The 26,894-nt window shown below is 33.4% G+C and overlaps 5 protein-coding genes across 6 annotated transcripts; 1 reads left to right on the top strand and 4 right to left on the bottom strand.

Annotated features, from left to right (window-relative positions):
• Positions 1-3,151: 3,151 nt before the first annotated feature.
• LOC105972380 (molybdate transporter 2) lies at positions 3,152-5,117 on the top strand. Its single transcript, XM_012997330.2, has 2 exons — positions 3,152-3,690; positions 4,079-5,117. The coding sequence occupies exons 1-2, from the start codon at positions 3,160-3,162 to the stop codon at positions 5,024-5,026; spliced, it is 1,479 nt and encodes a 492-aa protein (XP_012852784.2). The 5' UTR covers positions 3,152-3,159; the 3' UTR covers positions 5,027-5,117.
• Positions 5,118-5,247: 130 nt separating this feature from the next.
• On the bottom strand, positions 5,248-7,322 carry LOC105972241 (putative 2-oxoglutarate-dependent dioxygenase AOP1). The gene is made up of 3 exons (XM_012997177.2): positions 6,896-7,322; positions 5,737-6,061; positions 5,248-5,654 (listed from the first exon to the last, which is right to left on the bottom strand). The coding sequence occupies exons 1-3, from the start codon at positions 7,273-7,275 to the stop codon at positions 5,406-5,408; spliced, it is 954 nt and encodes a 317-aa protein (XP_012852631.1). The 5' UTR covers positions 7,276-7,322; the 3' UTR covers positions 5,248-5,405.
• Positions 7,323-9,973: 2,651 nt separating this feature from the next.
• On the bottom strand, positions 9,974-13,355 carry LOC105972401 (Pyridoxal phosphate (PLP)-dependent transferases superfamily protein). The gene is made up of 9 exons (XM_012997354.2): positions 12,911-13,355; positions 12,723-12,770; positions 12,130-12,258; positions 11,816-11,875; positions 11,425-11,581; positions 11,128-11,234; positions 10,923-10,981; positions 10,662-10,770; positions 9,974-10,574 (listed from the first exon to the last, which is right to left on the bottom strand). Exons 1-9 carry the CDS (start codon positions 12,971-12,973, stop codon positions 10,122-10,124), a joined length of 1,185 nt encoding a protein of 394 aa, XP_012852808.1. The 5' UTR covers positions 12,974-13,355; the 3' UTR covers positions 9,974-10,121.
• A 3,034-nt stretch (positions 13,356-16,389) lies between these two features.
• Positions 16,390-17,448, bottom strand: LOC105972445 (auxin-responsive protein IAA14). The gene is made up of 4 exons (XM_012997406.2): positions 17,194-17,448; positions 16,930-17,117; positions 16,710-16,824; positions 16,390-16,628 (listed from the first exon to the last, which is right to left on the bottom strand). Exons 1-4 carry the CDS (start codon positions 17,373-17,375, stop codon positions 16,556-16,558), a joined length of 558 nt encoding a protein of 185 aa, XP_012852860.1. The 5' UTR covers positions 17,376-17,448; the 3' UTR covers positions 16,390-16,555.
• Positions 17,449-20,252: 2,804 nt separating this feature from the next.
• LOC105972443 (auxin-induced protein AUX22) lies at positions 20,253-22,154 on the bottom strand. Of its 2 annotated transcripts, none has more exons than XM_012997405.2 (3): positions 21,711-22,154; positions 20,806-20,899; positions 20,253-20,593 (listed from the first exon to the last, which is right to left on the bottom strand). In XM_012997405.2, exons 1-3 carry the CDS (start codon positions 22,054-22,056, stop codon positions 20,482-20,484), a joined length of 552 nt encoding a protein of 183 aa, XP_012852859.2. In that variant the 5' UTR covers positions 22,057-22,154; the 3' UTR covers positions 20,253-20,481. The 2 variants fall into 2 exon arrangements, with proteins under 2 accessions (XP_012852859.2, XP_012852858.2); XM_012997404.2 differs by having other exon boundaries at positions 20,806-20,908; positions 21,711-22,138.
• Between the last annotated feature and the right edge of the window lie 4,740 nt (positions 22,155-26,894).

Below are 26,894 nucleotides of genomic sequence, written 5' to 3'. Positions count from 1 at the left end.
GCATTACACCAGTGATGCTCGTGTTGTTCATTCATAGAGTACGCTTTCTTTCAATGAAAAAATAGATGTTCTCCATTTATATGGTGGTACGCTTGCTTTATAGATATTAATTTGGAACCAATGCAACAATATAAACTCATTTTCTGAGGCATTCCTTCATTTTATGACTAATTATGGTAACATTTGAGAAAAAATACTAGTCCTACATACAAGTCTTGTACTATATGTGAATATCATGTAGGAAATCAAACACATTTGTGGACTCCAAACGTAACACCAATGTTCACCAAACTTAAAATACTCATCTAAAACATAATGTATGCATCTCCCATACTAATTCATCATTAAAGTGTCAAGGAAATTGATTCAACTCAATTTATCACAAAATATAGTATGTTTTGTTCCACAAATTATAAGTACAATGTATAAACTGGTAAAGTTAGAGTTATTCATGCATATAGTATTGCGAGTTTATTCATATAGTATATGTTGTCCATTCATATTGTACTGTTATATTCTTTATATTATTGTGGGGTCAATGCATCCATATAATATCATTTTAAGACGCATTTCTTCATTTTAAGACTATTAACATGAAATGAGATGATGTAGGAGTTGATCAACATAGATTATGGGAACATTTGAGGGCAATTTTAGCTCTACGCATGAGCCTATACACTTATATGAGTATCATGTAATAAATCCAACACATTTATGATATCTTGTACACTTATATGAGTATCATGTATGAAATTCAACATAATAATGCTCACCAACCTTAACATACACATCTAAAACATAATTTATGCATCTCTTATACTAATTGATCATTAAAGTGTCATGGAAATCGGTATAACTCAATTCATCACAAACTATAGTCTGATGTGTGAAACACGTAAGTATAATGAATACACATGTGAAGTACATGTCTAGAATGGACACGGTATCTTCAAATAAACTAGAAAATATGTGTTGTTCATTAGTATGGTACGCTTATATTATTTATATTAATTTGTGGCCAAGTCAACCATATAAACTCAACTCATAACACAATATAGTACCATGACTTCAACAGTTAAGTACAATTCATCAAAATATATGGTACAATGTTTTCAGTATAAAGTACGAGTAGAGCTGATCAATAGTATTGTTAGCTATATAACAAATGACATATTCGTGCAACCACATACACATAATTACAATTATATCAAATATAACCCACTACAAAGTTCCACTACTAGTACTTCCAATATTCTCTTTCAACACCATCCTAATGCACTAGGAATACCACTATTGCATATGGCATATACTACAACATCACCAAGAATAATACAATAAACATTTTTCTCATTTCCTATATCAAAGTCATCAAACATCATACATCAAATCCTTGCTAGGACTAAAAATGCTTTGGGAACATGCTAATATCGCCGAAGAATAATACCCAAGAGAAGAGTGTTCAAAATCGACAATAAATAAATGATCTTTACAAACTCGAACAACAAAATAACAGATGTTGGAACCGAGTTAATGATTAGGGGAAACAAGTCAAATCTTATTTCTTCTCTTTCACCATTCTTCGAAAATGGGTTTCTTTCCTCTTTTCTTTTTGTTTTTTTCTTCTTCTACTACCTTGGTTCTTCCTTTTCTTTGTTCTTGTTGCTTCATTTGTATTGATTTAGGAGTTTGTTTTCTTGCGCATTTTCGTGTTCATTTTCGTTTGTTGTTTGAAAAAAAATAACATAAAATGAATTGGAACAGGCAAAAAAAGAAGAGAGAGAAGAGACATAGAAAAAGAGGAAAGAGGAAAGAGAAAAGTAAGAGAAAAGTAAGAGAGAGAAAATGAAAAAGTATGTAATTTCAGATTAAAGTAAAGGGTATTTTAGAATTTTCACTTGCCTCTAGGGACTAAACTGCATGTGAAACTTTGCATTAGGAACTGATACGCCTATGAAACGTCTGTAGGGACTGATCCGCACTTTAAGTTTGTATTTGGGGATTTATATGTACTTACCCCAAAAAAAAACTCCAAACAAAGCCAAATTTTGGCCCAAGTAATCCTTGAAGAGCCAATTTTCAATCGTTTTTTCTCCGACTGTTCATCCCTTCGTGCGGGTCTTTGTCCACAACTGTCACAAAAGCCATATAATTATTACTTTAAATTAAATGCCACGGGCATCAAAATTATTCCCATATCAAAGAGTATATTCCTTCCGACGATTAAAAAAACCCATAAAACAAAAACCAATTTTATGGAAATATGATTAAATTAATTCATTCTCATATTTTATTCTTTTATTTGATCTTTGATTATTGCGAATTTTTTTAGTCAACCAGGATTCTCCATTTCTGATGCAGAGGTGGGGGACGCGAAATTGTGTGGGGACAAGTTTTTTTCCGAACCGGACGATAGATTTTAGCGTTTCGAGGTCGTTTACGGCTTTAGGCCTTTCAAACGACTTTTTTGCTATTTTAGGAAAATTTTAAATAATTCTAGAAAATTCGGATTTGAAATTCGCAAGTTGGGATGTTTCCCATTTGCGGTATTCTACTAGGTTTAGAAGTTATTTAATTTTTTTTTTCCTTTTTGGATAATTTTCTCGTTCTACTAGTTTGATTAGGATTTTTTGTTTTCTTTAGTATTAATAGTTGCTCTAGGGTTCATTTTCCAGCATCTTTAATTATCAATAAAAATTCGGTATTTTTTTTCAATTATCTGGTGGATTTCAAAGTTATCCTATTCAATAAAATTAATTCATAAAAATTAATTCCTTTTTGTGTTTCCGTTCTGAAACTGCATTAATTTCACTGCTCAATTATACGATTAAGCTCTCGTAAGTACTCCTAAGTCCTAAGTCATAAGAATGCATTATCTTATTTTAGTTAATTTTATCTACAGATCAAACGAACTCTAATGCAATCTGTTGGTTAGTTAATCTTAAATATTTGTTTCATAATATGTTTATACAAAATTACCTGCTAGCATATACACATACATACACACACACATATATATATAACGAAATATGAGGGATCAATTTATTTTTAGAGCAGTGTGGCTACAAAACAACCACACACACAGTTAATTAAAACAACTTATATTATAATAAATAAAAATCAGGAAAATGGGGGTGCCTATAAAAATGACTTAAATATAATATGTGCTATCTGTGGTTAGTTGCAAATTCTCAGTTGACTCTCTCTCTCTCTCTCACGCAACCACACACAGACACACACACGGCAAATATGTCCGATGAATCGCCGGAAACAACCACCCCGCTCCTCCGCCGGCAAATTGATGGTTGGCGCCACCGTATCACCAACTCCCTCCGCCTGAAGACCAGCCTCCTCTCGGAGCTGAGTGGCGCCGTCGGCGACCTAGGCACCTACATCCCCATAGTTCTGGCCCTCACACTAGTCTCGAACCTCGATCTCTCCACCACCCTCATCTTCACCGCCCTATACAACATCGCCACCGGCGTCCTATTCGGCACCCCCATGCCCGTCCAGCCGATGAAATCCATCGCCGCCGTCGCCGTGTCGGAGACACCCCATCTGACGGTCTCCCAAATCGCCGCCGCCGGCATCTCCACCGCCGCCGTCCTCCTCTTCCTCGGAGTCACCGGACTCATGTCCGTCCTCTACCGCTTCCTCCCCCTCCCCGTCGTCCGCGGCGTTCAGCTCTCACAGGTGATTTATCTAGGTTTTCAAAAACTCATGAAAAAGTTGTTTCTTTCATTGCAATCTGATCGACTGAATTTGGGGATTTTTTATTTATTTATTCTTTATTTATTAATATTATTATTATTATTATTTTTAATAGAAGATGGTAATGTGGTCCTTTAATCATGAAAATTTAATGTGAATTTATATTATCGAGCCTCCAAAGCTGTTTTTGAGCTTGATTCAATTAGCACTCGAGCTGAACTTGAGTAGCTTGAATTTATACTAACGAAACTAGCTTTTACTAATCGACGATCTCGAATCAGAGTATCGAGTAACTTAGGTTTACTTTTCGATTCCAAAGAAGAAATGTTTCTATAAATTCGTAAAGGCAAATCTTAACCTTTATCCGCAGGGGCTCGCATTCGCCTTCTCCGCAATCAAATACATTCGGTACAATCAAGATTTCACCACAACAACAGCAACAAAAACCACCGATCCCCGCCCCTGGCTAGGCCTCGACGGCCTCATTCTCGCACTCACTTGCCTCCTCTTCCTAATCCTCACAACCGGTGACGGGAATAGTAACGAAATCCGCATAAATAGCGATGCACCAATCACCCGCCGAACAAGAATCCAAAAACGGCTCAAAATTCTGTCGGCGATCCCATCCGCCCTTATCCTCTTCCTCCTCGGCTTGATCCTCTGCTTCGTCAACGACCCGTCTATTTTCCACGACATAAAATTCGGCCCGTCTAAATTCCACGTGTTGAAAATCACGTGGGATGATTTTAAAGTAGGGTTTCTGCGGGGGGCGGTCCCACAAATCCCGTTGTCGGTTTTGAACTCCGTGATAGCGGTTTGTAAGCTGTCGGGCGATTTATTCCCCGGTACGGAATTATCCGCCACAAAAGTCTCGGTCAGCGTGGGGCTGATGAATTTGGTGGGTTGCTGGTTCGGGGCGATGCCCGTTTGCCACGGAGCGGGAGGGCTGGCGGGTCAGTACCGGTTCGGCGGGCGGAGCGGTCTGTCAGTGGTGTTTCTTGGGGTGGGGAAGTTGGTTCTAGGGTTGTTGTTCGGGAACTCGTTTGTGAGGATATTGAGGGGGTTTCCGGTCGGGATTTTGGGGGTGCTTTTGTTGTTTGCGGGGGTGGAATTGGCCATGGCTTCGAGGGATATGAATTCGAAGGAGGATTCGTTTGTGATGTTGGTTTGCGCGGCAGTTTCGTTGACTGGTTCGAGCGCTGCGTTGGGTTTCGTGTGCGGGATCGTTCTTTATTTGACGTTGAAGTTGAGGGAGATGGACTTTTGTTTCTGGAAATCTGTGTCTGGTTCTGCTGATGAACATGAATCACTTCTTTGAGCAGCTACTTGTAAATTGTTATTGATCTGTATATGAATCTGAAAATGTTAAATGTCGGTTTTAATTTTACTAATGCCGTTTCGACTTCAAATGTGATTTTAATCCCCTTGCAGTCCAAATTCGGCAAAAGACGAAACACAAAATTTGTAATTATTTGGATTTGTAAAAGCGCGACGTATGTTCATTCATTCATAACTCTCTCACTCCGACATCCAATTTAACTGATTCAAATTGGATTAGAAAACCAATTTAGTAAAATATACAAATTTTATGTTGACTTTTGCCAAATTCACTGAAAATAGTCAAAACCACATTTGATTAATAAAATACACACACATAAACACACACACACACATATATGAAATATATACATCAAAATTCAAATTCCGCAATATGTTATGATAGCAGATTCAGTGGTGGGCCCCCCACCATTCTTGCAATATTCCAAGAATTCCAAATTATTGAAGGGCTTAAATTTCAATGGATTTTTATTATCAACAAGCTCCTCCGGAACTTGCAATATTCCACCAATGAAAGAAAAGAACCCCACAGAATACCTTATTTCCATTTCAGCCCCTCTTGCTACCACTCTGTGTAGAGGACTATATATTCTTCCATTACTCCATGCCTAATATTTTTATAACATTTTTAATTAAAACATATTTTTAATAATAATATAATAAATGGGAGGAAATAGAAAAATAACTGACCATGAATGCTTCGCCGGCCAAGACGAGGAACTTGGAAGGCGAGGGCTCGAAATCGATCCACTCGCCACCTGGAGTTTCGATCTGCAGACCTCTGACTTCATTCGTACCGATCACGGTTAGAAAACCCTTGTCCCTATGGGACTGCAGGCCGATATCGCTCTCGTTTTCGCCAGGTGGACGGTATTCGATGAGCCTAGTCATGTACAATGAAGAATCGACTAGGTTGTCGTAGTATTTGTCGTCCAAGCCGTAGCTACTAACCACCATTTTCATCACCGTGTTGTGCAATTCGCTTAGCAAATTACTATATGAGTGTATAGTTTCACTTCAAAGTTCCACAAAAAAAACAAAAAATGAGGTTAAAAAATTGTGTGTCTATAAAGTAAATTTTTTTTTATTTGAATCCTAAGATAAGAATATTAGTTGAAATAAAATAAGCAATTTTTACAACACAAGAATATACAATTAGGCAACCCTTCTATATTTTTAACACTAAATAAATCTACAAAATATATTGGGTAACGGTCAACTTGAGATGATGTTAAATTACGAAAAAACCCTTATGTTTGGGTAATTACAAATTTTCCTCAATTATGAATTTTTTTACACGTCCACCATTATGGTGTCAAATTCAATAGAGATTTCATGGAATTTTCTCTAATTTGTACTTGTTTTGTAAAAATGCGATTTCTGATGCACCACAATCTGATATTACAAGTCAAGAGACACATCTTATGATCCATTTATTTCGAAATGTGGAGCTCGAATGAGGTAAAATGGGTATTATTATAAATTGGAGAATATTCCACATAATCTAGAAGATTCCACTAAATTTAACATCACTAGAGCGGACGTGTAAAAAGATTCATAATTGAGAGATAATTGTAATTACTCAAAGATTATAAGTTTGTTTCGTACGTAATCTGACATTACCTCAATGGTGGCCGTGATTTAACCTAAAATATTTTAACCAAAAAAGATTACAAATATATGATCTTAATTGATTTTCATAAGTCAACCGTATAGATATGCTCTAAATTGAAGAAAGTTGCATACACGACTTCTTGAAATATTTTGAACTAATCAAATATTATTAGTACATTTATCAAAAAAAAAAAAGAAAAAGAAAGAAAATCAAATATTTTATTAAATAAATTACCAGAAAATGTCATGTCCATGGTGATGAGGCCACATGAGGGTGGTGAAGTCTTTGATACCTTGGTGGGTCCCACCATCTTCAATCCCAAAGCACTGAAACAAAGGCATCTCTGGATAATTACCTTCGTACCCAAACCCTAATAATCCAGACTTGTGTTTCATCTTCGTCTCCAACGGCAGCCCAAACACCTCCTTCAACACCCCGAACACACCGCCCTCCACCGCCGCCGCCGCCGCTGCATGAACGTTGTCGTAATCCACCACCACACATCCGTGCAATTCCAGTGCACGCCGGACCGAATCCGACGTCGATTTCCACGAAGTTGTACCGAGGGTTGAGTTCGCTTCGGTGAGTTGTACTATGTGTAGCTTGGAATCCATGCTTAATTATTAGGGATTAGTTATTATCCTTGATTAGCACTCACTAATCAACGGCCATGGCTTAAATAAAAATGATTAGGTTCACTAATTTAATATAATAGTATTGTAGTTACTATCAAATTGTGTCATTTTGCTTCCTAGTTAAAATTATCAAATGCATGTTGATGACAAGTGTAATATAATTTTGCAAAAAATAAAATAATAATAATAAAAAATAAAATAAAATAAAACAATGTTATTTTATGTAAATTTAGATTAATTTGAGGTTAACTATTTTTGATAATTATTTTGAATTCACTAAACATTTTAACTAGTAAAAGCTTACGCAATGTCGTTCCTAAGAACTCGGGGGCCCTAGGCGAGATTTGAACAATAACTCAAAACGGGGCCCTCAATCTAACGACGAATCAAAAAAGAGTTAAGAGGTGTTCGAAACTGAATATATATATATATATATATATATATATATATATATATATATATATATATATATATATATATATATATATATATATATATATATATATATATATATATACATAAACTTAATTTAAAAAAAAAATTAATTTGATGTAATTAGCCAACTTACTTGCACAAAAAATGCGAAATCCCTCGCTCCCAGGGCCCCATCCCTCCCGATAAGGATTGATGGAGGAATGTAAATCATGGTAACTCAACGGTTCGTTAAGGTAGCTGGCCTGATCCGGACCTGGTGCCCACAAGGAACCAACCCTCATTGGAGTTGAAATTCCCACATTGGGGCTGCCAGGATTCGATCCTAGGACCTTGCATTAACTTACCACCTTCGGGACCAGTTGAGCTACACCCATGCGGGCTATATAGCCAACTTACTACATGCATACATCATCGTGAAAACCATTTTCCATTTAATTGATATGGATTAATTAATATTAAAGTCTCCATCTTTCAACTACTGAAATGTCACACGATTGGGAAATATATGATTCTTAAATTATTTAGTAGTCCACACAAATATTAAATTTAATTTGTGTGAATAGAATAAAAGACAATAATAAACATTTATCTACAAGTGAACAATTGTGGACTGTCTTTAAATGCGAAATTTTTAATATAAAAAGCTAGAGTTGAGCATGAGTCGGTTTTATATAGGATCGTTAGGAGGCGTCTGAAAGAAAATATTTTGGGAGGAGAAAATAAGAAAAGGAAAAAATTAAAATAAAAATAAAAAACCAATAAATAAATAAATACTGTAAATATTTTTTGGTAAAACACACTTTTATGGGGTTTAACATTTTTTTATGTGTGGAAAAGATGGATAATTGCAACTATGGCATTCCAGATATTTCAGGGCGAATGTGGATCTATGTGTAATTGAAACTTAAAGGAGGGTAGCAAAATGTGCAAATTATACTAAAGTAAATATTAAATCATATATAAAATTAGGCAAAAGGGATTTATAAGCTAGATCTCCGTCAAACAAAGTGGACCACATCTTGACACTATATATATGTGTGTTAATATAGTGTATTATCGCCACCGAAAAATATATACAAAATATACATTTAACAATTTACAAAAAGCAATAAAAAAAAAAAAATTATGATGACGTCAAAAATGGGGCTGGTTGTTATAACGGCGATGGTTTTAATCACGTGTTTCGCAGATGCAGGTGAGATTCATAAAGATTATACCCAATCAGAGGTTGTCAAGTGTTTGAGACTATGCCTGTCCACGTGTCCCATACAAATTAGTCTTTGTTATCAATCTTGTCTCAATATATGTACTAAGAAGAATATTGCCGCCGCCTCCGCTCCGGCCGCCTCCGGTCCTGCCGCCGCCATCTCCGCCGGTGGTCTGAACGGTGAAGTGGAAGTGTAATTGGAATAACTATTAAAGAAAAAGTTACTTTTTTTTAGTAATTTTTTCTTATTTTTGAATAAAAAGGTTACTACCGAGTTTTTGTTTAGTACTATCACAAAATATTTATATTTTTTTTATATTTAATTATTATTGTCACCAATTAAGTGAATCAAGAATTATTTAGAATCCATCGAAAATGAGAGAAATTTTTCTAAAAAATATATAAATCCGAAATTCTAAATAACCTTACAATACATATTATAGGCGAATTGCATATAACCCCAATGAGGAAGACTTAAATGCGCATATGTCCAGACCAAAAATAGTTTCGCAAATAAATTTATCCCCATGTTTTTTTTCTTTTTAAAATACTCCTCATGATATAATTTAAATCACTTTCATCCATTAAACTCAAATTCACTTATATTACACATTGACTCCAGATTTGAACAAATATTGCATTGACTCTCATTTTCACATTTTTTTGAAAAAAATAATTATTTTTTTTCAGAAAATAATATTTTTTTTCTTGAATTTTTTTCCGAAGTTGACTTTCTTTTTTTCTTGAATTTTTTTTTATTAATAATAGAATAATAATAATAATAAATTAAAAAGGAGAATATTGCATATTTTACACAGTGCACCCTAAGATTGAAAATATTATCATTATGCACCCTTTTAAGTTTTAACATAGAATATTCAAGAGTGAAAAATGGAATCAAGCAAAAAATTGATAGAAAATCTTTTTTAATCAGGACTCTAGCAACACAAAATTTATAAAATTAAACACTTACAATTCTTCTTCAACACAAAATTGAATCAGAATAAAAGCATCCAACAAAAGCATATACATATATAAAAAAATAAAAAGTCTTTTCATTTATAACAAGATCACCCAAAGACAAATTTATTTCTATCTCACAATTAATTGGTAAAAGCACAAAAGACCGAAAAATCTAAAACGATAAACAATTCAACGAAAATCGAAAAAAAAAAGTTCCAAATCACGGCACCATTCCTTGACTCACAAGCTCTTCCAACCCTCGTTTAAGCCTCTCGGAAGCAAAACGGCACTGATCTTCAACCAACCCACCGAACGAGATTCTAACGTAACCAGGACAACCGCTCGAACAACCCGGTATCAAGACAACCCCGTGTTTCTTAGCCAACCAACGCACAACTTCAAAGTCGTCTTTATATTCTTCCGGAAGCTTCGCCCACAAGTAAATCGCCCCCTCGCCCCCCTTCACAGATTCTTTCCCCAACGGGGACAAAGCTTCTAGAAGAAGCTCCCGGTTCTTGACTAGGTCTTTGACTTTATCTGTGACCCACGTGGGCCCCATTTCTAGAGAGTGGAGGGCGAGGCGTTGGCTTATTATGGACGCGCAGATCGGTATGTTGTCTTGGACTTTAAGGAGTTGGGCCGCAAAACCTTCCACTTCCGAAGGAAACGCAATCTAACGGCATTACAAAAAAAAAAATAAAGTTAATAAAAAAAAAAACCAATTTCAAAAAATCGAAAAAATTTGTAAAGCATTACTTACATATCCGACTCGCCATCCCATCATCCCATAAGCCTTGGAAAACGAAAATATGTTGACTATATGATTGTCCTCTAAGCACGCATGCTTTCTACCATCGTACATGAAATACCTGCACGAGAACTCGTTCGACAATAATTTCGAGATCAATAATTAAAAGAATTCCAACCGAGAATTAGATATTTTGTTATATACGGTCAATTTAGTAAACTAGCAAACAAGTGAATAAAATCATATATATAATGTAAATATATAGTATCTTACTCGTAAGTATTGTCGATGACAAGCCAGCATCCAGCATTTTTGCAGATATTTGATATCCTCTGTTTAGACAGACGAGAACCCCACGTATTAGGTATAAGGATTAAAGGCCCAAAAAAAAAAAAAAAAGAGAACTTTTGTTCTGATTAATGTGCATATGAGATATGTACGTGTTCGAGTAAGAGAGAGAAAGTGAGGAGAGAGAAACCTGTAGAAGAGGCTCAGGGATGTAGGTTCCCGATGGATTGCCGGGATTCACAACACTTACGAGCTTTGGAGTTGGTTTCGTTTGCAGTAATGTCTTCTCTAACCAGTCTAAGAAAATTAAAAAAAGAAAGAAAAAAAGAATCCACATTTCGTGCATCAATGTAAGACGACCTCGACAAGAACAAAACACGGCAAATCGAATCTAAATCGAGTGTCAACAAAAAATGGAGATTTAAAAAACAAAGCCCTTTTTTTAATCGAAGAAATAGGAATAATTTTTATTCGGATATTAATCAACCTGCATCGGGATAAAGTGTTTGTGGGTCACCGGGACCCACTAGAATGTCGGTCACACCGGTCATCTGGAACGACATGTATGAATTGAAGTAGTACGGTGCAAACATGACAACAGAATCTCCAGCATCGCATAATGTAAGAACAATGTTCACAAAAGCCTGCACAAAAATCGGTGAAGATTTTTAACAGAGGTTATATGTAGACAAGAAACAGGGGAAATTTACTATACGAAACTTCGAAATTTGGTACGTAACATTAGATTTCAAATTTTTCTTTCTTTTTTTTTTTTTTTTTATGTTCAATATTTATTCGTAGCATGTTTATCATCAACTCTGTTCTATTTACTACATTAAAAAAAAAAAAAAAAGTGAATCGGGATTAAAACTGCCCACCTGATTTGCCCCGGCAGTCACCATCACAGAGGACTTGTTTAAATTGTTTTCTTGACGTAGCTGCAAATAGGAAATGAATTATATATAAAAAAAAAAGTTAGCTCAACAATGAAAATGATTTAAAACCATAAAAACGAGACTTCCGTCGAGTTAAAAATATTTGCAATTTCGATACTTCTGTAATGAAAAACGATATTTCAAAGCACCAAAAAAGTCCTAGAACAAATCTATATAGATATTAAAAAAATTACGAATGGAAGAATTGAATATATATAATGATCGGGTTTTTTTGGAGGTATCGAAAAAAAGATGACCTTTTTCAATAAGGCCTCCCTCAGCTCGGGAAGGCCTTCGTCGGCACCGTAACGACTCACAGAAGGCTCCCATACGAGTTCTTGCACTTTTTCCAACGCCTGCTTCGGCGGTTGCCAGTACACTACTCCCTGCAAAATCGACACAATTTCAACGCATTTTTATTTTCACATATAATTTCGAATATACGCACGAAAAAAAAATATTCATTTCCGAAGCCATATTTGATTTACGACACATAAATATGTCCTAAATTTGCAATGTAATCATCTGTAAATGCAGCTTCTGAAAGTAAAAAAAACCCGATATGCAACAACACCGATTTCAAGATACGCGTTCGTCTACCGATGCAAAAAATCGAGAACTTTTTAGATTCGTTAACTAATTTGGATTAACATCAGCAACCATGGAGTTTCAAAGTACATAAATTAGAAACCAACTGGTTTTTAAAATGGTTCCAATAATTTGCATAAATGATCAATTTTCAAGAAAATAATTATTTTCCCAAGAATCAGACAGCACAAATCTCAATTTATCGACAAATTATATAGTATTTTACGAAAAAATAAAAACATTGGGAGAAGTAAATAAGAACCTGGGCCAAAGAAACACAATCTTTCACACCTCGGATCAGCTCTTGTATCTGAAATATTTCAAAACATATAAAAATTCACGCCTTTAACCAAATCACTGTAATTAACATTCAAGAAAATTAAATGAATAAATAAATAAATAAGGGATCCCATTTTCTGTAATAAAAATAAAATAAATGAAATTAAATACCTGAACCATAACAGGGGTATTAGTAAGCACAGCCCTCTTCGCAAGCATTCCATAAGAACCCATCTCTCTCTCGCTCTCTCTCTCTCTCTCTCTAACTCTCTCTCTCTTTCTCTCACTAACCCACTAAATGTTTATGTATGCTGAACAAAAAGAATTAATTTTACTGCTTTATTTTTATTTTTTTATTTTTAATTTTTTGAAATTTTGGACTTTTCTCACCTACCCTAAAAAAAAAAGATGATTTCTTTATTAGTTGTAATGAAAATTGGCAAAATAATAAATAGGATTAAATAAAAAAGAAAATAGGATAAAGGTAATAAAAATCGGATTTTTGTTCAGTGAGAAAAAGCAGCCATTAACACGCACATTTTGCTTGTAAGAGACGACTCCAAAAGTCCTGTGAATGAAGCAGAAAGACAAATAGCTTTTTCTTTTCTTTTTTGTCAAATTATTTTATTTATTTAATTTATTTATTGGGTTTTAAATTATTTTGGGTAAACTTCATTTTACCTACCTGAACTATACCCAACGTATAGAAAACCCCCCTAAACTTTGAAACGAATCAAAATAGTCCCTCAGTTAAAAATCCGTCCACTTTTGCTGACGTGGCATATTGACTTTTTTGGGCAATTACCTTTATTCCAGCTGTTGTTTAAGTTGGACAATTTTACCCCTCTGTTGTTTATAAATGTTTATGAATAAACTGCAAAAAAAAAAAAAAAAAAAGAAATAAAGGCAAGACTGCAATTCATGTTATAGTTTAGGGACTTGATTGCATTTTCTCCAAAAAAATCTTTCATGGAAACCTCCACCATCAGCAGCCCTCTTCCTCCGCATGTTTGAAAAAAAAAAAAGTCATCATCTTATTGTCCTACCCACCAGAATTTACGTCGTCCCCATCATCTATTGAAAATCTATCTACTTCTCGGAATTTAATATAGAGAAATTCGATTTCCGCAGAGAAAATCGAAGAAGAAGAGGAAACTCCACCTGTGCGGCCCAATGAAAATGACCCGAAAAAACTCCGCCGCGTCGCCGCCGCTTCTATTCCGATTAACCACCACCGACATCTCCGCCATCGTCTCTGCCGCCTCTTTCCACAGCCCAAGTCCCATGTGGTTGATTTATGGATAAAAGTAGTGATTCAATTGCGTAAACTAGTAAATGAACAGAATATCTATTTGTTGATAACTTGATATATATATATATATATATATATATATATATATATATATATATATATATATATATATATATATATATATATATATATATATATATATATATATATATATATATATAAAGTGTAAGAATACAAACAGCTTTTTAATCCAGTTTTTGAATGAGAAGAAATAAAAAGGGAGAGATAAAGAAAGAAAAAAGAAAAATTACGAAGAAGAAGAAGAAAGGAAGGAGAAGGGAGGAAGAAGAAGTTTTAAGGGCAAAAGCGTAAAACCCCTACAAAACTAACGGTTTTGATATAAAACTAACGGCGTTAAGTTTTTTAACGTTGACCACATAAAAGGTGGGTTGTTTTGGTTCATTTTGAAGTTTAGGGGGGTATTTTACACCTTGTGTATAGTTCAGGTAGGTAAATTGAAGTTTACCCAATTATTTTTTGATACGTCATTGAAGATAAAAGATTCTCATTATTTGACTTTGATTCCTCTTCCCACCTTTTGCTTTTTTGTTCTTGCTGTTTTCATTTCTTATAATAAAAAAAAAAAGGGTAAATTCAACTTTACCCCCTCGTACTCTGCCTGAGAGTCACTTTACCCCCCTCGTACTCTTAATTTTATCGATTTACCCTCTTGTACTTGTACAATTTCCCAATACAACCCTTTCCTTCAATTTTTGTCAATTTTGACTCTAACGCCATTTGGTCAACTCTGTAAATTACAAAATTGCCACTGCCTATAACGCGTCGTTTCTCCTCCGTCAATATTGTAATTTCTTCTTCTCCCACCACTTCCCCTTCCAAGATATCCCCAAATTGAACCCATAACTTAGTAAAAATCAAGACCCAAAAATTGATCGATTCCACCCAGTGCAAAGAAAAAAATATATGAATGTGTGAAACTTTCTCTTTTCTAATCTCGAGAGTCAAAATCGAAAAAATTCAATATTTACGTCAATATTTTGACTCTTGACCAAATGGCGTCAGAGTCAAAATCGAAAAAGTTGACGAAGAGGGTTGTATTGGGAAATTGTACAAGTACAAGGAGGTAAATCGACGAAATTAAGAGTACGAGGAGGTAAAGTGGTTCTTGGGCATAGTACAAGGGGGTAAAGTGGAATTTACCAAAAAAAAAAAAATAGTACATGATAATGAGATTAATTGCGTTTTACACCCCATAATTAACCCTAATTGGCGTTTTGCACCCTTATATTTCAAAACTGGCAAACTCCACCCTTTAATTATATTTATCATGATAAAATGCACCCTACATCAATATGTTATGGGATTTTTTAACCCAAAAATCAATATATCACACGTTATTTTGATTTCTGAAAAAAATATTTTAAAGCCTTATTCAAAATAATCCATTGAATTTCTATCAACTATCCGTTTAAAAATAATAATAATGTCCTTCACTTCTCATTCTATTTTAATTTTTTTAATAAATATTAATTTTTGGAAAGAGTTTTGATTTATTTTGAAAAGTGAAATAATTAAATAATATTAAGTAAGAAAAAAAATATAAAGAACAATGAAAATTGCTTCAAAGTGTAAAATATTACAAGAAATTGAGGTAGGGTGCATTTTGGCATGAGATATTTATTGTAAGGGTGGACTCTGCAAATTTTAAGATGTTAGGGTGCACAAAGCCAAAAACTGTTATTATTGAGGTGCAGAACGCAATTTACCCTGATAATGATAAAAAAATAAGCATTATTTTTTTAAAAAAATTATAAATTATGCTACAATCAAAAAATTATGAGTGAAATTTGAATTTACTATAGTTCAACTCTAATGAAACCACCATACTAAAATTCTAAATATTTTATGAATTACCCGCAAGGGTGGCCTAGCGGTCTGCATTACCAAAAAAAAAAAAAAAAAAAAAAAATATTTTATGAATTATTCTATTAATATATTGAAGAACAGTCATTCTCTCACCATCGTCAAACCGGGTGGTGGCGCAGTTGGCTAGCGCGTAGGTCTCATAGCTTCTGAGTAATCCTGAGGTCGAGAGTTCGAGCCTCTCTCACCCCATTCTGTCTTTTTCTTTTTCTACAAAATTTCATATTTATATTTATTGGGAATGGGCCTGATTGAATTTTGCTGTTTCAAAAATGAAAATGAAAATGAAAGTTCAAGTGGTCCTCCTATTGTTAACAAATCCTCTTTTATAACAAACCAGTTAATTAATCAAGGACCAGAATTAAATTTTTTTTATTCTTTTATTTATTTACAGTTATGTCCTTAATAGTGATTTTGGCTCCATTAAATTCTGGCCGTGAAGCTTTTCCGATTAATTAATTAATATATCCCCTAATAATTTAATAACTTTAGTTACATTAAATTCCTGAAATTGAATGTATAGTAATATAAACTCCTTAATTAATACTAATAATTAAGACATCACAAGAATGCCTAGATCTCCTATACAAACAATATGGAGTAATTCAACCTCTTCTTTATCAACTTATACCTAATCCAATTGCCTCACACCTCTTCATCAACCTCACCCTCTTACATGATTCAACAAACATCCTGCCAAAAATAAATCAAACAACAAAGGTTAGATCATTGAGTAATCTTTATATATTTTAAAATAATGAAAGAAGAACTTACTTCCAAGGAACATCTCCAACCAACATCCAATCCCCATCTCTATCCTCGTAAGTAGGCTCATACTCAATCCCATTTGCACTATCCATCATCTTCCCTTCATTTACTCCATTATTACCTATATTCATTTGATTAATTAATTAAATTTTTTTTTTTTATTTATTTATTATAATCTCCTAATTAATCTCTTAAAATAAATAGTTTAATTAATTAATATTCTTACATATGGTTAAGAATGTAAACATGTCCTCAAATGCAGACAAGAGCTGTTGATAGCTAGCGTAGGTTTCGAGGTCAACTTTTCTGAGAAACGGAGCTCCGTCAACTGCTACTTTCACATACTTCCCGTTTTTCGTCGCCGTCGTTTTCTTTCTGTATGATCTCACCGGCGGCCACCCCACTACCTGAGCCCTACAATATCCAAACACCATTTTTACATATATAAATATATATTAATATATTGATATAATTAAGATTAATTAATTACTTGGACGGAGGTGGCGTTGAAACGCTGACGTCATCGTCGGAGTTGGTGCTCAGTTTCAAATCCACCGCGTCGGAAAACCCGCGCTTGACGCCGGACTTGGATACCTCGGCGGCTGCGCCGCCGGGCAAGCCCAATGTGAGGTCCGTTTTCAGGCAGCCGGGATAATCGGATTGAAGAGGCATTTTTTGACTCAGCTCGCTGTCTTAATTAATTATATTGGTGGCACAATTATTATAATATGTGTGTGTTTGGAGTGGGAATGTGTGGGAAGATTGTGAAATATAAAGGGAGAAGGAAGACCGGGAAACTGGACAGTCAGTTATTTTTGACAGATGAAGGACCAGTCATTGGAAGACACGTGTCCTTAAAAAGAAAGGTTATGATTCGTCCAAGTCGATAGTAAGCGTGTGGGTGTTTTTTGAGTTTAGTGTCTCCAACATACAGGCCCCTGCTCGTGGGATCCTGTCTCCTCCTCCTTTTACCCTTTTTTTCTTTTACCTATATATATATATATATATATATATATATATATATGGGCCTACAATTTCTTTACCTATTGGCAATGAGCTCAATATTAAAGACCACTACCATCGAGGCCCAATCACATTCAAATAAGGTTTGAACCCGACAATTTCAACAAATTAAACTTTAGCTCAATCAATAAGGTATAAATACATTCAATATTTGAACTATACAACTGCTCGTATCATATCTACGACTTTTGTCATCTACACAACTGACTTGAGCGTCGGAGGGGTTTCCACCAGGTCAACCCCCGACTTAGTTTACGTGATCTATGATCGCAGGTATCTTAAGGTCACCAAGCTCATGAGTTAGTGATCCACTTTACTCTTCCAGCTCATCCTACTTCAACTCTCTAAAGTTGTCTAACTCTGACATCATCAATATATATATGTTAATTAAACCTACACTCTTGAGGTATGCTAAAATAACCCTAAAGTCCTTGTGATATTGGTAATTATAATTACCCCGGTAACATTATTAGAAACTTTAACGGAATAATGCATTTCATAAGTTATTCCGTTATAATTATTAATTTCAGGAAGTGGTGGAGACAACATAGACATAGGGGCTGACATAGCTCCCCCAACATTTCTTAAATCACCCCCTATATTTATGTTGTCTCCACCACTTTCTGAAATTAATAGTCCGTTAGAACTCTAATGGAATAACTTATCGAATGCATTATCCGGGGGTAATAGTCCGGTAGAATTTCTAACAATGTTTCCGGGGATAATTGTAATTACCAATACTATATGTACCTTAAAGTAATTTTAGCATATCTCAGGGGTGTAGGTCTATATTTTCGATGAAATTATCAAATGACAATTATGCATGGATGCCCAAAGTTAAAATGTGTGTAACATGAATATAAAATGACCATAGTCGAGATGAGACGGGTGCAAATTACCCGAGTCAATCATTATAACAGCGTAGAAATTAAACATTTTCTCAGAGAACGTATATCTTTTTCTTTTTCTTTCACAAAAACGGGGTAAATCACCTTTATATTTATCAATTCGCCTCATTTATATAAAAGAAGAAAAACTAAAACTTTTCTAAAAATTTGCTTGGTTACCACACTATTTTAATAATTGGCCCCAATTACTCTATACATACATATGTATATAATTATAATAAATGTTTAATTGTTCAAAAAATAAATAAAAAATATATGAAAATTAGAAAGCAAGGAATCAATAATTGGATTGGGAAACACGGACCGGGCTCCATGCTTGTATAGAAGGCAAGGAATCAATGAAATGGGCGGGCCAGGGGCCCACTTGTCGGGGTTCTTAAGGTACAAAGTCAACCAATGTACACCTGTGCCAAAATGAATTTGGGCCTGCTTGGGGACCACTGGAAACCAAAGCATGTGAGAGCCTGTTGTTTTGTCGGGTAATGGAGCCTCGTTTTCAAGACCAGGGCAAAAATTCTCCAACCGACACGTGGCTATTAATTGTCGGTGCTCCACTTGTTTGGTGTGTGAATTAAATTGTCAATAGAACTCGTACGGCAAACGGGCATGTGAATCGAGTTTAGGTTGATTCAAGTTCAGATACTATCGAACCTTATTATTGTAGGCTAAAACTTGCATATTAACGAACTTCATTACTTTAGGTTAAAGTCGACTCCGGTTTATATAGAGCTATATATATAAAATTACTTATGTTTTTTTTTTCTTTTTACTTTTTTTTTTGGGTAAAATAAAATGATTTACGATCGTAAGTTATAAATTCTTTGTTGAGCCATATCATTAAAATAATAAATATATTATATATTTAGTTACTAACTTAATCAGGGTGGGCCTTATCCGGGTTGAGCTATAGTAGGCTAAAATAAGATGTCGACAAATAATATAAACACTTTTACTAAAATTTTAATCAAAATCGATGTAATTCCAAATATTAACTTTTAGTCATCTATAGCATAAAATATATATATTAATTTTGATATATTTTCTGAAAAAAAATTGGATTTCTAGATTTTTTTTCAAAAATTAAAATTGTATCGAAATTAAGAATCTAATACGTATTCTTAGTTCATTCGAAAAAATATTGTTCCAAAATAGATTCTTTACAATTTCCACCCACATACGACCAACAACTCGTTAATTCAGTTATATATTTGAATTATATTTGGAATCCTGGGATCGAATCCTGGCAGCCGCAGTGTGGGAATTTCAACTCCAAATGAGGGTTGGTTCCTTGTGGGCACCAGGTCCGGGTCCGCTACCTTAAGGGCCGTTGAGTTACCATGATTTACATCCTCCATCAATCCTTGTCGGGCCAAGGGATGGGGGCCCTGGGGGCGAGGGATTCGCCTTTTGGTGCAAGTTATATATTTGAATTATATTCAATTCCGAATTAATCAGGGTGGTCAATAAATTGGCGAATCGAGTTAATGATTTGTCGATTAAAATTAAGTCTTTAGTAGTCGAGATTCGGGTTTTTTTATTGAGCATCTAACTACTTATCAATGTTATAATCGATAATAAATAAATTTTTTTATAGTAAAGCTTAAAGACAAATAGGCTCTTATCAATATAATAAATTTCAATAACTAAAGCAAATTAAGCACAACATTCCCCTTACACCGATCCTTAACAAAAATAAAATAAAAAAATACGTAGGCTAAATCTGATGTCTGTAAAGTTATATCTCACCTACCATAAATTTATAATTACCAAACGCAATTAATTAGGCCTTGTGTATAAACAAGGTGAAAAGACAGATATACCCTTCTCAATTTTTATTTTTTTCCAGATTAGTCCTCATTGGAAAGTCCCTTGAGAAGGTCTTTAGCATGAAGCCCAAAACCATTTGCTGCATCTTCTCTTTTCATAATCCTCAGCCTTTTGCATGTCTCTGAAAACATCCTATTTAAAATGAAGGAAATAAATAAAAAATAACAATAATAATAATAATAATAATAATAATAATAATAATAATAATAATAATAATAATAATAATAATAATAATAATAATAATAATAATAATAATAAGAAGAAGAAGAAGAAGAAGAAGAAGAAGAAGAAGAAGAAGAAAATAAAAAGAAAATAATAAAAATAGAAGGGTAAAATAGACATACTGCCAAGGTACATCTCCAAGAAGCATCCAATCCTCATCTTTGTCTTCATAAATAGGAACGTACGCACACTCGTCTTCTTCCTTCAATGCTTCCCCTGTTTCACCTTTCAAATTCAGGCCCATTTCTTTTCTTTAATTAATTAATTATATATTATATATTATTATTACAATTTAATGAAATAAAACAATTGAATTTATGCATTTACGTATTTTCTCCGACAATGCTAGCAACATAATTCAATGATATTTATTTATTTTACGTACTATATACGTCTAGGAGTGGAAATTGGAATAGAATTTTGGATTTCCACCGATTCTGATCCGAAATGTCCGATCTTGAAACTATATTTTTCAACTTGAATTCCGAAATTGCAACTTTCGATTTTTCCAAAATTATTTGGGTAGGAATTGGAATATACATGAAATTCCGATTTTCGATTCGATTTATTAAGTTCCAATAATAATTTCGAAATTCCGATTTTTTTTCCTGAATATTAGACTTAAAATACCAATATTATTATGTATTTCATATTTATGGTGACCAAAAATTGGAAACTTCCGATATGCGCCGATTCATATCCGAAATTCTCTGATTTTGGAAAACAAAAGAAATCGTTCCAATTTCTGAAATTCTGATTTTTCGATTTTTTCCAATTTTTTTGGAACCAGTTTTTCATTTCTGAAAAAGATCGAAATTTCTTCGAAAGTTCCGATCCGTCCGATTTTCACCCTATATACGGGTAATTAATATTAGTCCTAAAATTCTGATTTCATGCATCAAAGTACGAATAATGCTAAAAGTTTAACTAATTAAATCTAGAAAAAAATATACAATAATTCCCTCTAAAAAAAATCAAAATTAAACAAAGAAAAAAATAAATAAATAAAATAATAAAAATTAATTACCAATATTGCCAAAACAGCCAAAAAGTTGTTCAAGAGCTGTAACAAGTTCAGAATAACCTTCGTGCATGCTCAAATCAATCTTCCGAAGAAATGGGGCACCATCCATACTTACTTTCACATACATTTTACCACCACCACTATTCTTCCGCCGGTACGCCGCCACCGGCGGCCACCCCACCACCTCAATCAGCTTGTTCTCCGCCATATGCATCTTACCCTCCCCCTCGCCACAAAACTCAGAGAAAACCCTCTTCTTCTCATTCTTCTCCACTTCACAACCACCACCGCCGCCGCCAGGAAGCCCCAGCCGCAGCTCGGTTTCGAGTCCTGCACCAATTTTCTCCATTTTTTTGAAATTATTTTGGTATGTAAATTAAATAATAATTTGATGAAATAAATAAAAGATATGATATAGTGTTTATATATATATAAAGAGAACTAATTAGACAGTGGCAGGTCAATGCAAACTTAGTGGTCGGTCACAAGAGAAACAATGGTGGGGAAAAGTATGCTACCTTGTTAACTAGAATTGAGCCGGCAATATTAAAGTTTTTTCGTATATATACATGGGGCTAATCGGATCGGATCGGATCGGATGGCTCTCGATTTCTCATCCTTTTGGAGGATTCAATCGTGGCCGTTCAATGTGTGCTTCACTACCCAAACATTGCATGTGGTTTGTTTATAATTGAGGGTGGGTTCATAAAATTCAAAATAAAATAATAATAATATAATAAAAATAAAAATAAAGAAAAGTCAGTGTGTAGTAAAATATTATATTAGTTGTTAAGATTTTATTTTAATTTTTCTCCATTTTCAGACATGCATGCTATTGGTATGTAACCCTTACCATGAAATTGAGTTTTTTCTTTAATTAGTATTTTATTTATTTTTCATTATAAAAAAATAATACTAATTGATTCTCTAATTCATCTTTGAAGTAGTTGAAGGGATAGAGTATGATGGAGCAAAACTTGCACCTTCAAGATCGTTCTTCGAATTCCACACGCTCGACAGTCAAAAAATCTCATATATCGCTGGATTTAGGGTCGGCGTGAATGGACAAGGCGACGGATAGTTCCAGGAAAGAGAGATGGTTCAAGAAAAAGTTTATGATCCTTTATTGATAGGACTTTTTTACGAGTCCTTAATTTACATTAATCAATCATTAATTTTGATTTATGAACTTTTCTTATTTGTTTTATATGGAAAATATATCGAATCTTCTTCACATAGTGGCTGCCTTTGATTTCGCCACCTACTATGTTTCCTATCTTGCGGACTCATATCTTGTGAATTGAAGTATGCTGATGGTCTTCCCGTTGTGCAAGCTCTTTGATAAGTTTCTTTTGCGAATATTACGTTTAAAATATTATTGTTGATGCTACACCTGGTTAGTTAGACCGTGTGAATTTAAAGTGTAAATCCACTCAATATAAATAATCAGGTGTAACATTTAATTTTGTGTTGTTAATGTTATTTGACAGCTTCACTCCAGAATCCACTCATCCAATAATAAAAGAAATTATCATATACTTAAAATAAAAAAATAAAATAAATAAAAACATTGGTTCAAAGACAATATAAAATTACGTTTTATTAAATAAAAAAACTACAAATTAAAAAAAATATAACATTCTTTTATTCCAACAAACTAGCTACACAAGGCAAAATTGTTTGTCCAATTCATTCTTGTCAATAGTACTCTTCAACCATTGTCAGTTATCATCACCACCGGGGGCGGGGGCGGCGGCGGAAGAGGCAGCCGGGGCGGAGGCGGCAGGGTGGAAGCTGGCACCTTTCTTACATGCCTTATTACAAGGTCCAAAACAAAGAGCTTTAAGTTTAGTGCAATCGGCCAAGCATTCCTTCATACATATCAGATACTCTATCGCAGAAACATCTTCATGAATATTACCACGTGCTTCGCATGCACCTGCGAAGCAGACGATTAAAACCATAACCATTGAAATTACAAATCCTATCTTTTGACCCTCCATTAATTTTATTTTTCTTCTTAATTAATTAATATTTAACAATTTGCTAAATATAATTTAAAACTTGTATTTGAGAATTAATGAACAAAATGAGTATTAGCGAGGCACTATTTATAGTTTCATTCATTCTTGTAATAAGTGAAATATTTGCCAAATCTTTATATATTTATTCATTAATGTAACTAATTGATTTTAGATGGTGTGCAAATTAAATAATTATAATTAGGGTAAATCTATAGAATCATGAATTACAACATCAATATTAAGTGAGTTTATGCTTGATGTGTAAACCAAGATATCATAAAGTGATATCCCGAAATTTAAATCATTCTTTAAATAAAACATTTCAGATTTTATTTATATTGTAATTTTTTTTTGGAATATTACCATACTTTTAAGATTTTATTTATGCGAGGAGGGGAAGGAAATTAATATAATCCCATGAATTAATTATATTATGGTTATTACTTAATTTGATTATGTGGTATTTATAAGTTTATTATGTGTGTAATAACTTCCTTTTTACCTTCTTTATATTGTAAGAAAATGGTGAGTGATTTTGTTAACTAAATCAGTGAGAATTGTGTCATATTTAATTAAAATATTTTTTTTTCTTCTTACTTTCCTTAATTAAATGCTTCTATATTGAATAATATATTGTTTAGGGGTATTTATGTCTATCCACTTAAAATTTTGATTTAATTTCCTTTATAGCTAAATTGGTCAAAGGGAGCTACAACCGTGTTTCCTTATCAATTATCCTATTTTATAAAATTTATGAAATTTTATTTATTAATTATAATAATTTATACATAATAGTTTATTTCTTCAAAGCTTCTTCCCCTGTTTCACGGGAAATTCTATGTTACACCTGGTGAATATAACCAAGCACCCTAATTAACAAGATTCCCACTATGGGTTCAGTTATGGCCCAATGGGTTTTAGAAATATAATTATAAAATAAATAAAAAGGGACACATGTCAAGAAAAGAGTCACCCGGTGAAAATCACCGGGTGTAGCACCGTATTCTCCCTGTTTCACCTTTCAACATTAGTTAATTATATATTATATATTATTATTACAATTTAATAAAATAAAACAATTGAATATAATCATATATGCATTTACGTACTATCTCCGACAATTACTAGACACATAATCCAATGGTATTTATTTATGTTACGTCCTATACATCTTGAAACGGAATTTCCTATTTTTGCTTATTTTGATCCGAAATTTTCCAATTTTGAAACAATAGTTTTTAATTCGAGTTCCGAAATTCCGACCTCTGATTTTCCCGAAATGATTTGGATAGGAATTTGACTATACATGAGATTCTGATTTCAGATCCGATTTAAGTTCCGAAAATAATTCTGAAAATTTCAATTTTTTTTTCCTAATATTATACTTAAAATACCAATATGATTACATATTTCATATTTAAGGTGACCAAAAATTGGAAATTTTTGAATTCCGCCGATCCCGATGCGAAATTCTTTGATTTTAGAACAAGTTTTTTCGTTCCAATTTCCAAAATTCTGAATTCTGATTTCCCTCCTTTTTTTTTGAACGAATTGGAACTAATTTTGTTCACTTCCGAAGAAATGATTTGTTTCCAAAATAGCTGATTCTGATTCGATCCGTCCGATTTATACCCCTATATACATCTAGTAAACAAGCTCATGACTTGTGTTTTTCAAATTTAACTCAATATTGAAGAGTCTAAGATTTAATTTAATCTTAAAAAGTTTAACTAATTAAGAGCCCGTTTGGCTAAGTTTATTTAAAACATCTTATAAGCTCCTACATCTGATAAGCTGATGTTTTATTATTATATAATTTTATATTATTATTATTATTTGAAAACATTATTTTAGGAACAAAAGTATTTGAGTCAAATAAGTTTAACAATTATACTGGCGTCATGTACTTTTTTGTCATTATAGCAATAAACATATCTTTTATTTCCAAACACCTGAACAACTTATAAAATCAAAAAGTAATTTATAAGCTACATATCCAAAAACCTTAAAAAATAATTTTTAAAATAAGATCTAACAGCTTATCAGCTCGTAAAACATCTTATCAGATGTAGGAGCTTATAAGATGTTTTAAATAAGCTTAGCCAAACGGGCTCTAAGTGTTTTAGTAAAGAAGCAAATAAGATCTTAAAGAAAAAATGCGGGGTATAGATACTTTTTTAAAAACATCTTATAAGCTCCTTAACAGCTTATTTTGAAAAAAAATAAGATCTTTTGCAATTTTTTTACCAAACACCTTTTAACAACTTATAAGCTCCTAAACATCTTATAAGATATTTTTAGGAGCTTATAAACTTAGCCAAACAGGCTCTTAGGCTATAAAAAAATATATATAATAATTCCCTCTAATAAAACAAAACAAAGAAAAATATATATAAAAATAAATAAAATAATTAAAAAAATTACCAATATTGCCAAAACAGCCAAATAGTTGTTCAAGAGCTTTAACAACTTTGACGTACATTTTACCACCACCACTATTCTTCCGCTGCCACCCCACCACCTCATTCTTGCTCTCCGCCACCTTACCCTCCCCACCGCCACAAAACTCATAAAAAACCATCTTCTTCTCATCCTCTTCCAAAACATTGCATGTGATTTAGTTTTTTTATATGAGGCTGGGTTCATAAACTTGGAAATAAAATAATAAATATAAGATAAATTACAACTACCTCTGAGGTGTGGTCAAATTATGAAATAAAACCCTTTATGTTTAGGTAATTATAACGACTTCCTTAATTATAAATCTTCTTACATGTCCACCCGTGCGGTGTCAAATTTAGTGGAATCTTCTAAATTATATAATATGGAATTCTTAGTTTTGTACCCGTTTTATCCCATTCGAGCTCTACATTTTGAAGCAAGATGATCATAAGATGCGTTTTTTAGCTTGTGGTGCATCAGAAAATGCATTTTTGCACAAAACAACTACAAACTAGAGAACATTCCACGAAATGTAGAAGATTTTGTTGAATTTGACAGCATAAGGATAGACGTGTAAGAAGATTCATAGTTGAAGGGATAGTTGTAATTATCCAAACATTAGGGTTTTTTTCGTAATCTGACCATACCTCAGGGGTGGTTGTAATTTACCCAATAATAATAATAATATATATATATATATATATATATATATATATATATA

The sequence above is a fragment of the Erythranthe guttata genome, chromosome 4 (assembly GCF_056151865.1).
Source record: "Erythranthe guttata isolate IM_541 chromosome 4, IM_541, whole genome shotgun sequence".
Taxonomy (NCBI): domain Eukaryota; kingdom Viridiplantae; phylum Streptophyta; class Magnoliopsida; order Lamiales; family Phrymaceae; genus Erythranthe; species Erythranthe guttata.
This window is presented reverse-complemented; position numbering and strand designations above follow the sequence as displayed.

Bases quoted from the DNA above. Each gene is read 5' to 3' on its own strand.
- LOC105972445 (XM_012997406.2), bottom strand. From the start codon at position 17,375: ATGCCTCTTCAATCCGATTATCCCGGCTGCCTGAAAACGGACCTCACA. The intron at 16,825-16,929 runs GTAAGAATATTA...AAATGAATATAG, and splicing joins GTTTACATTCTTAACCATAT to GTAATAATGGAGTAAATGAA. The intron at 16,629-16,709 runs GTAAGTTCTTCT...TATTTTTGGCAG, and splicing joins GTTGGAGATGTTCCTTGGAA to GATGTTTGTTGAATCATGTA.
- LOC105972380 (XM_012997330.2), top strand. From the start codon at position 3,160: ATGTGCTATCTGTGGTTAGTTGCAAATTCTCAGTTGACTCTCTCTCTC. The intron at 3,691-4,078 runs GTGATTTATCTA...CTTTATCCGCAG, and splicing joins GCGGCGTTCAGCTCTCACAG to GGGCTCGCATTCGCCTTCTC.
- LOC105972241 (XM_012997177.2), bottom strand. From the start codon at position 7,275: ATGGATTCCAAGCTACACATAGTACAACTCACCGAAGCGAACTCAACC. The intron at 6,062-6,895 runs GTAATTTATTTA...GGAACTTTGAAG, and splicing joins CATGGACATGACATTTTCTG to TGAAACTATACACTCATATA. The intron at 5,655-5,736 runs GTCAGTTATTTT...TAAAAATATTAG, and splicing joins TGGCCGGCGAAGCATTCATG to GCATGGAGTAATGGAAGAAT.
- LOC105972443 (XM_012997404.2), bottom strand. From the start codon at position 22,056: ATGGAGAAAATTGGTGCAGGACTCGAAACCGAGCTGCGGCTGGGGCTT. The intron at 20,909-21,710 runs GTAATTAATTTT...TGAATTTGAAAG, and splicing joins TGGCTGTTTTGGCAATATTG to GTGAAACAGGGGAAGCATTG. The intron at 20,594-20,805 runs GTATGTCTATTT...CATTTTAAATAG, and splicing joins CTTGGAGATGTACCTTGGCA to GATGTTTTCAGAGACATGCA.
- LOC105972401 (XM_012997354.2), bottom strand. From the start codon at position 12,973: ATGGGTTCTTATGGAATGCTTGCGAAGAGGGCTGTGCTTACTAATACC. The intron at 11,582-11,815 runs GTGGGCAGTTTT...ATTTTTGTGCAG, and splicing joins TGACTGCCGGGGCAAATCAG to GCTTTTGTGAACATTGTTCT. The intron at 11,235-11,424 runs GTTGATTAATAT...TAATTTTCTTAG, and splicing joins AACACTTTATCCCGATGCAG to ACTGGTTAGAGAAGACATTA.